At 53.4% G+C, this 13,019-nt stretch overlaps 6 protein-coding genes and 1 non-coding gene across 7 annotated transcripts; 5 read left to right on the top strand and 2 right to left on the bottom strand.

Moving 5' to 3' along the window:
• Positions 1-38: 38 nt before the first annotated feature.
• BO80DRAFT_430336 (uncharacterized protein) lies at positions 39-1,548 on the bottom strand. The gene has a single exon (XM_025720686.1). It carries the CDS (start codon positions 1,285-1,287, stop codon positions 79-81), a length of 1,209 nt encoding a protein of 402 aa, XP_025569237.1. The 5' UTR covers positions 1,288-1,548; the 3' UTR covers positions 39-78.
• A 388-nt stretch (positions 1,549-1,936) lies between these two features.
• On the bottom strand, positions 1,937-2,023 carry BO80DRAFT_t307. Its single transcript has one exon. It is a non-coding gene; the product is annotated as a tRNA-Tyr (tRNA).
• A 1,383-nt stretch (positions 2,024-3,406) lies between these two features.
• BO80DRAFT_460214 (multicopper oxidase) lies at positions 3,407-5,232 on the top strand (the record flags this gene model as incomplete). Its single annotated transcript, XM_025722380.1, has 5 exons — positions 3,407-3,754; positions 3,803-4,297; positions 4,355-4,557; positions 4,607-4,962; positions 5,021-5,232. 5 exons carry the CDS (start codon positions 3,407-3,409, stop codon positions 5,230-5,232), a joined length of 1,614 nt encoding a protein of 537 aa, XP_025569236.1.
• A 681-nt stretch (positions 5,233-5,913) lies between these two features.
• On the top strand, positions 5,914-6,462 carry BO80DRAFT_506522 (uncharacterized protein; the record flags this gene model as incomplete). Its single annotated transcript, XM_025724550.1, has 2 exons — positions 5,914-6,039; positions 6,123-6,462. 2 exons carry the CDS (start codon positions 5,914-5,916, stop codon positions 6,327-6,329), a joined length of 333 nt encoding a protein of 110 aa, XP_025569235.1. The 3' UTR covers positions 6,330-6,462.
• Positions 6,463-6,864: 402 nt separating this feature from the next.
• On the top strand, positions 6,865-9,422 carry BO80DRAFT_420118 (uncharacterized protein). Its single transcript, XM_025718329.1, has 2 exons — positions 6,865-7,541; positions 7,601-9,422. Exons 1-2 carry the CDS (start codon positions 6,902-6,904, stop codon positions 9,178-9,180), a joined length of 2,220 nt encoding a protein of 739 aa, XP_025569234.1. The 5' UTR covers positions 6,865-6,901; the 3' UTR covers positions 9,181-9,422.
• An 847-nt stretch (positions 9,423-10,269) lies between these two features.
• On the top strand, positions 10,270-10,879 carry BO80DRAFT_469821 (uncharacterized protein; the record flags this gene model as incomplete). Its single annotated transcript, XM_025723042.1, has 1 exon — positions 10,270-10,879. Exon 1 carries the CDS (start codon positions 10,463-10,465, stop codon positions 10,877-10,879), a length of 417 nt encoding a protein of 138 aa, XP_025569233.1. The 5' UTR covers positions 10,270-10,462.
• Positions 10,880-11,483: 604 nt separating this feature from the next.
• Positions 11,484-13,012, top strand: BO80DRAFT_395141 (MFS general substrate transporter; the record flags this gene model as incomplete). Its single annotated transcript, XM_025717302.1, has 4 exons — positions 11,484-11,547; positions 11,588-11,981; positions 12,023-12,082; positions 12,133-13,012. Coding segments are annotated over exons 2-4 (1,332 nt in total), but the record flags the coding sequence as incomplete, so codon positions are not given.
• Between the last annotated feature and the right edge of the window lie 7 nt (positions 13,013-13,019).

Below are 13,019 nucleotides of genomic sequence, written 5' to 3'. Positions count from 1 at the left end.
TCTTAATCCAAGTCATTGAAAGGAATCTAATTAACAATGCGGCTTCGTTAACATGTATAGTGGTCTTTAAAAGCCTGATTAGTTACTGTCTTTCTTGGCCTTCCCCGCGAGCTTCTCCATCTGCTCCTTTCTCTTCTTCAGCACCTCCTGTATCTCTTCCACGGTCTCCTTCAGAACGGTCTCAGCCTCCTTGCCCTTCTTCTCCTGCAACGTGCGGAGCGACTGCAACTGGTTCAGAACCTCAGACCCTCCTGGCACCATGTTGGCCCACTTGTCCAGATCGAACGATCCGCTCTGCTGGACTTGGTCGACCTTCTCCTTGACATACTTTTCCACCTGGTCCGTCTTGCCCGAGGACGCCGACTCCTTGACCAGACCCCACAGCTCACTCACATTGCCCTTTTTCAAAGCATCCGCATTATTCTCCACCAACTCCTTGACCTTGGGATTCTTGTCCAGATATTGCTTGCTCTCCTCCAACCCCTTCTGCCACACCTCATCCCCCAACTTCTGCAACTTCTCCGTCTTCTCCTGAATCAGCTTCCGGATCTCATTCACCGACCCCAAACTAAACCCCTTCTTAACCACCTCCACCACCTGCTGCCTCGTCTTATCCACCTCCTCCTTCGCCTGAGGCCCATACGCATCTCCCAACTCCTTCAACTGCTCCCACCCCCCACCCACCTTCTCCTGCAACCACGGATGATTATCCAAAACATCCCCGGCCGCGTCACCCGACAGATCGACCAACTTGGCCAAATGCTTCTGCAGGACATTCAATGCCTGGAACGCTGTATCCGCATTCGAGCCCCCCTTCTTCCCCAACTCCTTCAATTCCCGATACGCATCTCGCACCACGGCATCCACTTCCGGTCCATGCCGGCTCTTGACCTTTTCCAGGTCGCTAAACACGGTATCGATATGTCGGCTCGCTCCGGGGATAAACGCCGCATAGCTCTTCAGCGTATCTCGCAGCCATTCCAGCGCTTTGTCAGGCTCCGGCGCATTCTGGATAATCCCTTGCTTGACCTGATCCGCGTAGGTCTGCGTCTGTTTCACGGTCTTGACGACCGTCCGGGCGCCGGATAGGTGGTACCATGCGTATCCGACCACCAAGGCGACGGCCCCGCCGGTGAGACCGCCCGTGAGGGCGGGATTGCTGCTGCTGCTGCTAGATGATTCGGAGGAGGAGGATTGGAATCGAGCATGGCGGTAGCGACCTTTGGTCTGCCATTGGCGCTGCTGTCTGAGGCAGCGGGTCGCAACGCGGGGGCTTCTGTTCATCATGATGGTAGGTAAGGTGCAGAGTTCTAGATGAGTTATGGTAAGTCAGGTATAATGATCAATTGATATCGTTGCAATGCCTTCCAAGATATTATAGGGTTGTCCTCTCACTGGCTGGTATCCCCCGTCAAGATGACGCACGCCAAGGGTCCCGACGCTAGGCTCTATCCGGCGCGATCAGATCAGATTCATCTGGCTGCCAAGCCTTCTTCCGATTGATGATCTCAACGATGGATGGGAAGAATCATGACTCTGGAGTGTGTTGATGACTTTATAGAAATGAGGCTTACTCGAAATAGTCCGTTCGCTTCCGCTGGTTAGGCCTTCTGATAAGTTCTCAATCAAAAACAGTGATAAGCACATCAACCAACCCTGACATTAATCAAATGGAGAATCAATATTCCCCGTAGTAAGACAAGAACTTGGTTCTGGTTCTGAATCTCAGGTCAACAAGGAACGAGCTAAGCGTGTGCCTGCAGAGAAGGGGTCTCGTCAACAAAACTTGGAAGATCACCACCACCTTGCTCCCATCCCATCTCGGGTCGACTAACACAGGGAAATACGGGGTAGTAAACATGCAAGTAAATATGTCATGATGTCATCATCCGTGAACCCATGCTGGTTCGGGAAAAACAAAAGGGGGGCAAAAATATCCCCCGACCCGGAGTCGAACCGGGGACTCTCTGATTACAATGCGATATTACAGTCAGATGCCATAAACCAACTAGACCATCAGGGGATTTGTGGTGAGGAATACTTACTTAGAGTTTGTTATAGCCAGCGGAAATATAAGCCGTAAATGCAATTGAGTTTGGTTGTGGTGTGTCTGTCGGGTATTTGATCCGCGATGTTAACCTTGGATAAGAGGGGGGAAATGGCTTCGGTCGCAGGAGGGGCCTGGATTATTGAGGTTTTCTTTCTTGGTTGTATTTTGCTTGGAGATAGCTGGGGTCTTGTAACGCTGTGTTCCATTCAACGTGTAACTGTCTGGTTGGTTAAGTAGCCATTCTCGGACTATATATACTTCTACAAACTATCCATCTTGTCTACACCACGTGATGACAATACAACCACTTACATCAAATATCCTCGATTATTCAATGCACCTCGAACAGACTGTGAATATAATCCTTAAATGTCATATTGATAAAGACTTTCTCTTGTGTCCGGCCTTTATCTTCAACATACGTGCACGGGCAAGTCAACAACCCCAGCTCGGGATCTTCCGGGTGCTTCTGTCCCTCAATGTTCTACTCGGCACTGGACAAAGTGCAAGTAAACCACGACTTTCGTTCCCTCACGACATTCTCTGCTAGTAGAAGCTACTTCAATGCCGGGGAGGCCTTAGTCTATGCTTCAGAGCCTCAAGCTTTGATCATGCCACTGTGGGTCTGATATGTCTTGTTAAAGGCTGCGATCGCATTGGTTGGCTGATTCAAACACTCTACCCAGGCCCGAGGCGGTCTTCCCATGCTACGACTTTATCTGCCCGTGCCCCGTGGTGCTGTGTGGACATGCTATTCGCTATCTCTTACCAGACTCATCCATTGGCGCTCATACTATTGCACTCTTAATTGTTCATCTACGCTGCCCTGACGAGAGATTCTGACGGCCATTAAGCCTGGCTTTCCACGCACCTGTGTAATTCATAAGGTGTGGCATTGTCATGAACGAGTACAGTCTCCTTGCTCTGGAGTGCTATCAAGCACGTTCAGAACCTTCAAACCTTCATATAGTCCCAAGCTTTAAAGTGGAGACCACCCCTGGCTAAGGAGCACCAGTGGGCCCAGGCGTCGCCGGAGACATTTGAAAGCCTCCGAGCCCGGTTTGGCGTCTCATATGGGCCCATTTTTGAACCCTGGACCTGCCCCATAGGTTCCTCCAGCGGTCGCATCTTTTGATTTCAATCATCTTGATCTTGAATATGGTCCCCTCAGCCTTATCCTCCCTTTCAAGTCTGCTCTACTGGTTAGGTTTCGACCATAGTCGACATCATTAAGCCCCGCCAGCCACATTTGCTGCAAGTTTGCAAGTGGCAGTTAGTGATTAGCAGATGGGGTTACTACTTGAAATTGTCTGATATACTCGCGATTCTCCCCCTTCCACAGACTTGTGTTCCATCATGAAGATTCAATATGTTCCTTTCATCGTGGGTGCAATTGTTAGCCTGGCCTCCTCAACATGGGCCAGTATTGTGACCTACGAATTCAACATATCCTGGGTCACTGCCAACCCCGATGGCGCATTCCCACGTCCAGTCATTGGCATCAATGACCACTGGCCACTCCCTACCCTGAGAGCTAGCGTGGGTGATACAATCATAGTCAACGTCTGCAACAACCTGGGTAACCAGTCCACCTCGCTACACTTCCACGGACTCTCCATGAAAGGTTCTCCACACATGGACGGCACAGCCCAAGGTTCTCAATGTGGAATTCTCCCCGGTGCATCCTTTCAGTATAATTTCACGGTACATCGTTCCTCGCCCAACTTCAACCGCATCTACTCACAGGAATAGGTCCACGAATCAGGAACCTACTGGTACCATTCTCATTACCATATTCAGTATCCCGATGGCTTGCGCGGTCTTCTTATCATCGATGACCCCAATTCCTCCTACAAGTCGGCCTACGATGCAGAAATCGTCCTTTCGCTATCAGACTGGTATCATCACCAGATGTCGGACCTTTTACCGACGTTTATGAGCGCAAGCAACCGCATGGCGATGGAGCCAATGCCGGATTCTAATTTGATGAATGATAGTCAGAATATCAGTGTTCCTGTCGAACCAAACTCTACTTATCTATTTCGGCTGGCGAATATCGGCGCGTTCATGGGACAGTACTTCTGGATTGAGGGACATAATATGTCAATCGTCGAAGTAGATGGGGTGTATACCCTACCCGCGGAGACGGAAATGGTTTATCTTGCAGCTGGCCAGCGATGCAGCGTGTTGGTCACTACCAGGGAAGAAGCCACGAGAAATTATCCTATTATTGCGGAGAGTGATACGGTTAGTACTAAGCCACCAATAATCATAAATACCACCCTCATATTCCTATCTTGCTAGACAATGGGCCACCACACCAGCGCCTTCGGCTGGCTCGAGTACAACTCCTCCCTCCCGAACCCCGAGCCACAACCAGTCGACCAATACAACATCTTAGACGACATGACCTTAATCCCCTACGACGAGCAGCCCCTCCTACCCTCCCCCTCTACAATCGTAACCCTCAACATGAACATGAAGATTCTCGAAGACGGCATAAACCAGTACCTTCCCCCACCCGCCCTTCAACCCACCACACTAACCCCCACCCAGCTGGACCCTCAACAACATCAGCTATTCACCCCCCGAAACCCCAACCTTACACACAGCCCTCACATCCGGAGACCTAGCAACCCTCCCAGAGACATACACCCCCCAATCCCACCCCATCATCCTCAACCACAACGAAACCGTCCAAATCGTGATCAATAACCGGCACATGGGCCGGCATCCCTTCCATCTCCACGGTCATCAGTTTCAAGCCGTGTATAGATCCGAGGACTGGGCGGGGTCGTTTTTAGATTCTGAAGTCAGCGAGGATGATTACGCGCGGTATCCGATGCGAAGGGATACAATTGTTGTGAATCCGGGAGGGAGTTTAGTTCTTCGCTTTCAGGCTGATAATCCAGGTTTGTGGAATCATCACCGCTATATGGAACTAAGGGGTTAATTGAGAGTAACTGTTAGGAGTCTGGCTCTTCCATTGCCACATGGAATGGCATGCTTACTCTGGATTGGTGGTTACGTTTGTGGAGGCGCCGATGGTGCTGCAACGGCTGATTGGGCTTGATTTGGTACCTGGGCGTCATTTTGATGTGTGTTCCGAGATGGGGGGATCGTTGGTCGCGGATATGCATGAGGATGAGTCGCAGAGTGAGGAGGCTTCTGTAGATGGGTAAGTGCATTTCATGTCCCAATTTATCAAGTGATAAGTGCTAAGAGTTAGTGACAGCGGGTTTACTTCTACCGACGAAACTGGGTACATTGTGTATTTAGTTGTGCTGATCTTGTTATCTATAGCGGGTGGGGTATATTGGTATTCAACACGCCATGATACGGTTCCCTCATATACGGCCCTAGAGGCAAGTCCGGCGATGGTCGAGGTTCAACCCCAGGGAGTTGGGGAGGATGACGAAAGGGTGCCGATGGTGGAGAATATGGCATGATAGTCTGAACACTGTGATCCTTAGCATATCAGAGCATTCCGCCGTATTTATTATCGGAGCTTTAACGAGGATGATAACACATCTAGCTTAGTGCATCACATGCAATTGCATGCGAGCGACCTTAGGGCATTCGCCCTACCTCCACCAACCGGAGGAATGATAGATCTGACCAGGCAAGCGCCTCGTGACATGGCGGATACTGACCGTGAATCCCAGATATCTTCCCCATTCGAGCCCGAGCAAAATGATCCTGCCTTGGCTCATGGCGCCCACTTCCCGCATCAAACCGAGATATATTCCGAGAGAGGTCTTAGATGAGCACAACGAGATCTCCATTCATATTGGACCGCGAACCCCCCGGGGTATCAGCGACTCATCGACAACATCAGTGCCTGCTACCCAGCAGTTGCCAACATGGAGGCTGCGACTCTACCTCGCATGGAATCTGGAGCTTACCAGTGGATCCTGGCCATGCTCACTCGAGTCGGACTAAGGGAAAGGGATCTCAAACCGGGCCATCAACGCCTCCGGTGGAAGAATGTGAGTGCTGAGCAGCCTGTTCATCAAGATAGGACACCTCCCTCCATCTGTTAGCTAGATATCCCCAAGATACTATACACTAGAGTAGAACCACCAAACATGCATCCCCCCACCCCAACCCCCCACCCACTCCACCGTCTCCCGTGCCTCTTTCTCCCATCTCCGACAATACTGCATATCAGCCTGTGGTGGGATTTAATCTTGTCATTGGTATTGAATGGTATTTGGTGACTAGTAGTGACATGCGCTGTTCACATGAGAGGCCTAATGGATTCTTTGTTCATCGGTAAGGTGGTATAATAAATAGCCAGTCGGACAGCCGGATCAATGCGACTGATGCAGATGTCAGGAGATGGGATGTGTATAGTGATCCTGTTCCTGATTGTCTGCCAAGAAGTGTATATTTGGCATGCAGATGTCTTTCTTTGTTCTTCTACAAAAATAATTTTCTGTCATCTAGACTGGTTTAATGTCTCCACCGGTGAGCTGGCCGCCTGGATTGTGGCACAGTCAGGTCACGTGACTACATCGTGGAAGCCGTCTACCATTTGAAGTATCCGGTGTCCTCTGTGGACTGGATTCTCTGTCTCCTATGTCTATTGCTCCGATGATTTCTTTGCATTGACTACAATGGTTGTACAAACATCCTGCGCCACCCAGGCAGCGACAGCAGCAACAGCAGCGACAGCACCTCCGGCAAACCGCCCCAACTGAATGGCCCCCAACCGCTAGATCGCGACAGCCTCCCGGCACACGACCAGGATTAAATCCTCGCTTCCCTGCACCGCCCCTTAAAAGCCCGTTGGGCAGCCCCCGTTTGATTCTCTGAAAAGCAATTCCCTTCTCTGACCTCAGCCAACCCATGGCCGAGTCTTCGGATAACCTTCGTCTCTTGCCGGCGGCCAAGCCTCCAGAGACATGCTCCATTGAGATCTCGTCGGATGATAAAAGCGATGTGTGTCTGCGGGATCTCGCTGCCAATCGCGATTCCTTCCGTAGCAGTCTGGCCAGTACGTTGCCGAAAGCTGCCGATCATGACGATCCCCCCGACGTGCCCATGCCTACGACCAAACCGAAACGGCGATGCTCGTTGGTGTTTGTGACGCTGATCGTCCTGGCCGTCTATACCACCCTCCTGTCCGGTCTGTTCTTTGTCGTCGCTTGTGTCAAGCCCTTCTATGGTCGACTCATTGGCAGCAACGGTGGTCTGAATGCCTCCACCGCGTCCCTGCTTAGTGCCTTGCTGGCCAAAACCATCGAGCTGTCCTATGTCACTGTCTGTGTCGCCTTTCTCGGACAGCTACTCAGCCGTCGCGCCCTCGCCCATGGATCCGAAGGGGTGAGCATTGCCGACATGACCCTGCGCACTTGGATCACGCAGCCAGGCTCCCTGCTGATGCAGTGGGAGACACTCCGCTCCGTCGGCTGGACGACCCTCGGAGCCCTGACCCTCATCGTCGCCCTCGTGGCGATGCTCTACACCACCGCCGCCGAAGCCCTAGGTGCCCCCCTCCCCTTCCCCTCATTGTTCCATCCATCCATCCTGCTAACCTTTATATAGTCTCCCCCAGCCTCGTCATGGGTCCTGTCGAACATCGAGTCCTTCAAGGCAACGTGTCCACCCAATACTCCAACACATACTACCTCGAAGACGAATGTCAAACTCCGATCACCTCCGCCATTGATCCCACCGATTGGAATGCCACCTGTCTCGCCATGGAGATGGCCGGCCGCGCATACCATGATTTCTACCAATACCTCCAAGGCTGGGCGGAGCTTCTCGACGACGGCAACGCCACGTCCTCCGTGCTGGCCTATCGTCCCCAGCCCAACGCCCTCCTGTACGACAACACGACCGTGCAAGGCCGCTGGATCGAAACCACCAACATGACCCAAGTGTCCCAGCAATACGGCCGCATGGTCAACAATGTCACGGCGGCCTATCCCCACAGCGGCATCTTCTCGGCGGCCCGCGACCCGGCCAACCACATCCAACAACCCTCCGACCTCTCGGGTGAAGGCAAATACATCCTGTCCGCCTCGGTGCCCTCCCCCGCCGTCAACATCCTCTGCGCCGGGGCTTCCCACGACGAACTCCTCCCCCTCATCTACACCGAATGGCCCAACCATGACCCCTTCAACGCCTCCACCTGGTACACCTCCGCGCCCACCTACTCCACCACCAACACCACCGCCCTGGACACCCTCTTCTCCTTCTCCCCAACCGTCCCCGCGCCCGTCTTCCCCATCTACCCCCAACCCTACAACACCATCATCAACCCCAAAGTCCCCAACACGACCGCCATCTACCTCCTCGGCGCCGCCCCCCCCACCACCACCCACCAGCCCCCCTATATCCTCTGCTCCATCCGCGGCAAACTCTCCGGCCTCTGCTCCACCCGCTACCAAGTGGACTCCTCGGGCGGCGCCCTCACCTCCCACTGCGAAGACCCCTCCGACCCGCTCCAATACCGCCGTCTCCACCCGACCACCTCGGAATCCACCTACAACATGAACTACAAAAGCGTCGCCTGGGAATGGGCCGACTCGGCCACCCTGGGATCCGGCATCATGGGCGACGACGCCAGCATCGAGCGTCTCCTCATGGAAATGATCCCCCCGTTCGACCCCACCACCAACACCTCCACCCTCGACCCTACCCTCCCGTCCCTGTCCGAAGCCCTGGTCGTCCTCGCCGGCACGACCCTCCTCCTCGGGAGCCAGGATTCGCCCTTCGTCCCGTACTGGAATTATACCCCGTCGAGCTTGGCCACCCCGGCAGTACAGTACTTCAACGCGACGATTCAATCGGCGGGGTATGCGTCGGGACGAACGAGTGATTGGCAGCAGGTGTTTTATGTGATTCTGGCCGTGGTGTTCCTGACGAGTGTGCTTTGTTTGGGGTTTATGGTCCTGCAGGTACGGGGGCAGTTGGTGACGGATTTCACGGAGCCGCCGAATCTGTTTGCCCTGGCGGTGAATAGTCCCGGTGGGGGGGTGTGGACGGGGGAAAGGGAGGGGAGGGCACCGGGACCGAAGTTACGGGAGAGGTGGTATGTCGGGGTGAGGGAGGAGAGTGGGCATTATTTTATTCGGACGCGGAGGGAGATGGAGGTGGAAGATGGGTTTGGAGCTGGTTGAAATGATGCAGCTGGGGTGAGGGGTGCATGGTTGGTGGTATTTTATGGCGTTGGGTAGGTTACCAGAGAAATAATTGATTACAGGTTAGTACTCGAACAGAAGACATGGGCAGATCCATGCTATAAACTTCATCCACAGTCGAAATCCTCCATAATGCCCACCCGACCAAAATACGCACACACGACAAACTATAACGTCCAAGCCACCTACATGTAAACGAATGTCCTTTCCTGGGAGGAATCCAAAAGCGACCAGCAGAGTACAAATGTCCACTCCAACCCAAACATCACGGAATAATCATTCCCACACATCCATTCCCTGCAATGTGATGGCTAGAACCCAACCTCATGAGAGATTACCCCTCGGTGTGTTTCACATCCCCACCGGATTCATCCGTGTTGAAAATAAACATCCTCCTTCAGCCGCAACGATACATCAAGTGGCTTGTACCAAGACTGACCAGTTGCCCATCCCTCCCATCTATGCACTATTCTCAATTCAAGAATTAATCCATCCAGCCTAATCCTCTCGCTTGCCAAGAATTACCATCACTTCAACACAATATACCCTCACTAAACAGCAATCCAAACTTCAACAGAAGTAAATCCCCCCGAAATAGCGTGGCGTAGCGTCTCGGCTATTATTCCCTCAACTACTCTGTATCTAGCAGCCGCACTATCGATGTGGCGGCACCGCTGATTGGTTCAACCAACTCCACTCCCCCATCATCAGCGCCATGATTATCTTTCGAAAAGTGTGAAGTGTGTTGAGGCTCTCGGCAATAGCCAAGACATATAACCACTGGAGATTAGGACGCAGGATGACAGCTCGGAATGGTCGATCTAGTACCTACGGCGCCCGGACGGGGCGTGGCGGGTGGTCGGTTAGAATAAATAGCCCGATATGCTCCAACGGACGGGCGCTGGATTCAGCTCAGCGGAAATATCGGATCCATGTCTTGGATGTCTGTGCGTGTTGCATTCGGGAAGAATTAGCGATGAGGAACGCCTCCGGAAAGGGGTATGTATAAGAAGGCTCTATCCTCAAGATAAACAAGACCAAATTAAGTTGCTATTCATGATGGATATCCCCGGGCCCTCAATCAAACGACCCCCCCCGCGGCCTCATCCTCTGCTGCGACGGCACGGGGAAGGTGATGGCGGGGACTCAGAAGCGGTGGGAAGGGGGGTTTGGACGGGGTTTAGAGGAGAATGTGTGTGAGGGGTATAATTTTCTTGTGAGTGTGGATTTATTCCTATGAAGGGGGATCTGCTTTCCCGATATGATGGATGATTGGTGGGCCGTGTATGAGGTGTATAAGAAGCGAAAGGAGGAAGTGAAAAAAGAGAAACCGATGCCGCCGACGAATGAGTGGAAGGGGACGTTTCATGCCATTACGACGTCTGGGGCGTATGCGCAGCCCAAGCTGGGATTCGATGAGTCGGTCGAAAAGGATGTCGCAGCCTATTTGGCAACAGTGGATCTCGAGGAGTCATCGCCACGAGAGAAACAGCTGCTGGAGTTCCTTCAAGAAGCCGCCGATAAAGCCTGCAGTAGTATCTGGAAGGAGAAATCGCTGACTTACACGTTGCGCGGAAGACCATCCCCAGGCCTGGCAGAGCAAAAGTCGGAACTGATGCGGCAGACTGGGAAACGGACTCGGCAGTTTCTGGCAGATCTGGATGAGGGCAGAATATAGCTTGATGGATTGTCGTAAATTATGCGTTAGAACTGATTAAATCTTTGTTGAGATCGCACTCTTGATCTAGGATCTTGCTATCCACCTGGCACGCTGATCGATGTAGTCTGTCAAGCGATCATTGGCTGAGCTGCATGTGCAGATACCCTCTATGGGTTTATATGCACAGTGCAGTGTTACACCAATCGAGTCAGCAGGCTGCACACTGATCCTCACTGAATAGCTATGCAGAGATCTGCACTCATCAGCTCTGAGACCTACCAATTTCTTCCAATCGAGCAAACAAGCAACCTCAGCAGCGGAGAATTGATAGCTGTCTGCATCAAGGGGTTAGCGGTGTGCATCCCTTGCTTAGATGATCCAGTCTACGTCCTGATGCTGTCAAGCGGTGCACTTAAAGGTGCCCAGTCGATCCCAGGGCAGACCAGTTCACATTGGAGTAATTGTTACTCGCGGCAAGATGGGCACCCCAAGGGTAGAGGAAGTGCCTGAGCATATCCCCGGCACGGAGATCATGCGCGATCGAGAACATCGACTCGCTCATGGCTCCAAATCAGGCATTGTGTGAGTCCCTCCAGATCTCTGCCATCCGGGCTAACAGCGTAGTCTCGTCCCGCAACCATCCGCAGACCCTCACGATCCGCTGAACTGGTCGACCAAGTGGAAATGTACGCATACCTCCTCGATGAGCCAGGCTGACCCGCACAGGGATGGCGATGATCTCCCAGCTTCTTGCTGCGTTCGTGTCATGCTCGTCTGCGTTATCGATGAGCCCGATGTTCCCGTACTTTGCCAAAGAGTTCGACCTCAACGACACCCAGCTTCTGCTCCTCACCGGCGTGTGTATCCTCGCTTTTGCCTATGCCAACTTTGTTATCGTCCCGTGTTCGAACATCTTTGGCCGACGCATGACTTTCTTGGTGTTTACCGCGATCAGCGTCGCCTCGTATATCTGGCAGGCTCGGGCGACATCATACCCCAGTTTGCTGGTAGCCCGGGTATTGAATGGGATCGGGGCTGCAACCAATGAAACCATGCCCGTGCAGATCATCGCAGACATGTTCTTCCTGCACGAGCGCGGACGCTGGATGATGGCCTATTTGTGAGTGAGCCGATGCAGTGGATTCGCAGCTGACCTCTCAGTTCAACCACCTCCTTGGGCGCGTATCTTGGGCCAGTCATCTCAGGCAATATCACCCAACGGTAGTCCCCGATACCACACCTGACCATGACATCTAACTTACATATATCAGCTTCGGCTGGCGCAGCTTCTTCTGGCTCTCCCTGGCTCTCACCTGCTTCAACTTTTTCACCATCCTGCTCTGCTACCCGGAGACGAAATTCCAACGAGACCAGTGGCAACTCCGCCAGGCCTGCGACCTCTCCCTCCCATCCAAACCACCCACCCCAAATCCCACTCACCCACCCCCCCCTCCCACCCCCCAACACAGCACCCCCTCCCGCGCCCAATTCACCCTCTACCACCCCCCCGACCCGCACTACAAAACCCTCCTCCTCCGGGACCTCCTCACCCCCCTCCGCCTCAGCACCTACCCCATCATCCTCTGGACCAGCCTCACCGTCTCCGGCACCGGCAACCTCATCCTCCTCTGGAACCTGACCGAATCCACCATCTTCAATGCCCCGCCCTACAACTTCACCCCCAGCCAAGTCGGCTACAGCAACTTCTCCTTCGTGATCGGGGTCCTCTTCGGCCTGCTCACCGCCGGCCCCCTCTCCGACCACCTCACCATCACCCTCACAACCCGCAACCGCGGCATCTACGAAGCCGAAATGCGTCTCCTCGCTCTCCTCCCCTTCCTCGTCATCCTCATCGTCTCCGTCCTCATCGGTGCGATCGCCATAGCGCGTCTCTGGCCCTGGCCTGTCATTCTGGTCATCGGGTACGGACTCAGTGGGTTATTTAGTGCCGCAATCGCGAGTATTGTGGTGGCGTATGCGGTGGACTGTTATAAGCCCGTGGCGGGGGAGATTATGGTGGTGGTGACGGTGGTGAGGAATACGTGTGGGTTTGGGATGAGTTGGTGGGTGCCGCGGTTGGTGGCGAGGAGGGGGTTTTTTGTGGCGGCCATGGTGCAGTTTGCGGTGACGGTGGGGCCGTTGGTACTTGGGGGGGGGG

The sequence above is a fragment of the Aspergillus ibericus genome (genome assembly GCF_003184845.1).
Source record: "Aspergillus ibericus CBS 121593 unplaced genomic scaffold BO80scaffold_94, whole genome shotgun sequence".
NCBI lineage: Eukaryota > Fungi > Ascomycota > Eurotiomycetes > Eurotiales > Aspergillaceae > Aspergillus > Aspergillus ibericus.
The sequence above is the reverse complement of the archived record's forward strand: the minus strand, read 5'-3'. Positions and strand labels throughout refer to the sequence as shown.

Coding starts and splice junctions, on each gene's coding strand:
- BO80DRAFT_430336 (XM_025720686.1), bottom strand. CDS start 1,287: ATGATGAACAGAAGCCCCCGCGTTGCGACCCGCTGCCTCAGACAGCAG.
- BO80DRAFT_420118 (XM_025718329.1), top strand. CDS start 6,902: ATGGCCGAGTCTTCGGATAACCTTCGTCTCTTGCCGGCGGCCAAGCCT. Junction 7,542..7,600: donor CACCGCCGCCGAAGCCCTAG/GTGCCCCCCTCC, acceptor ACCTTTATATAG/TCTCCCCCAGCCTCGTCATG.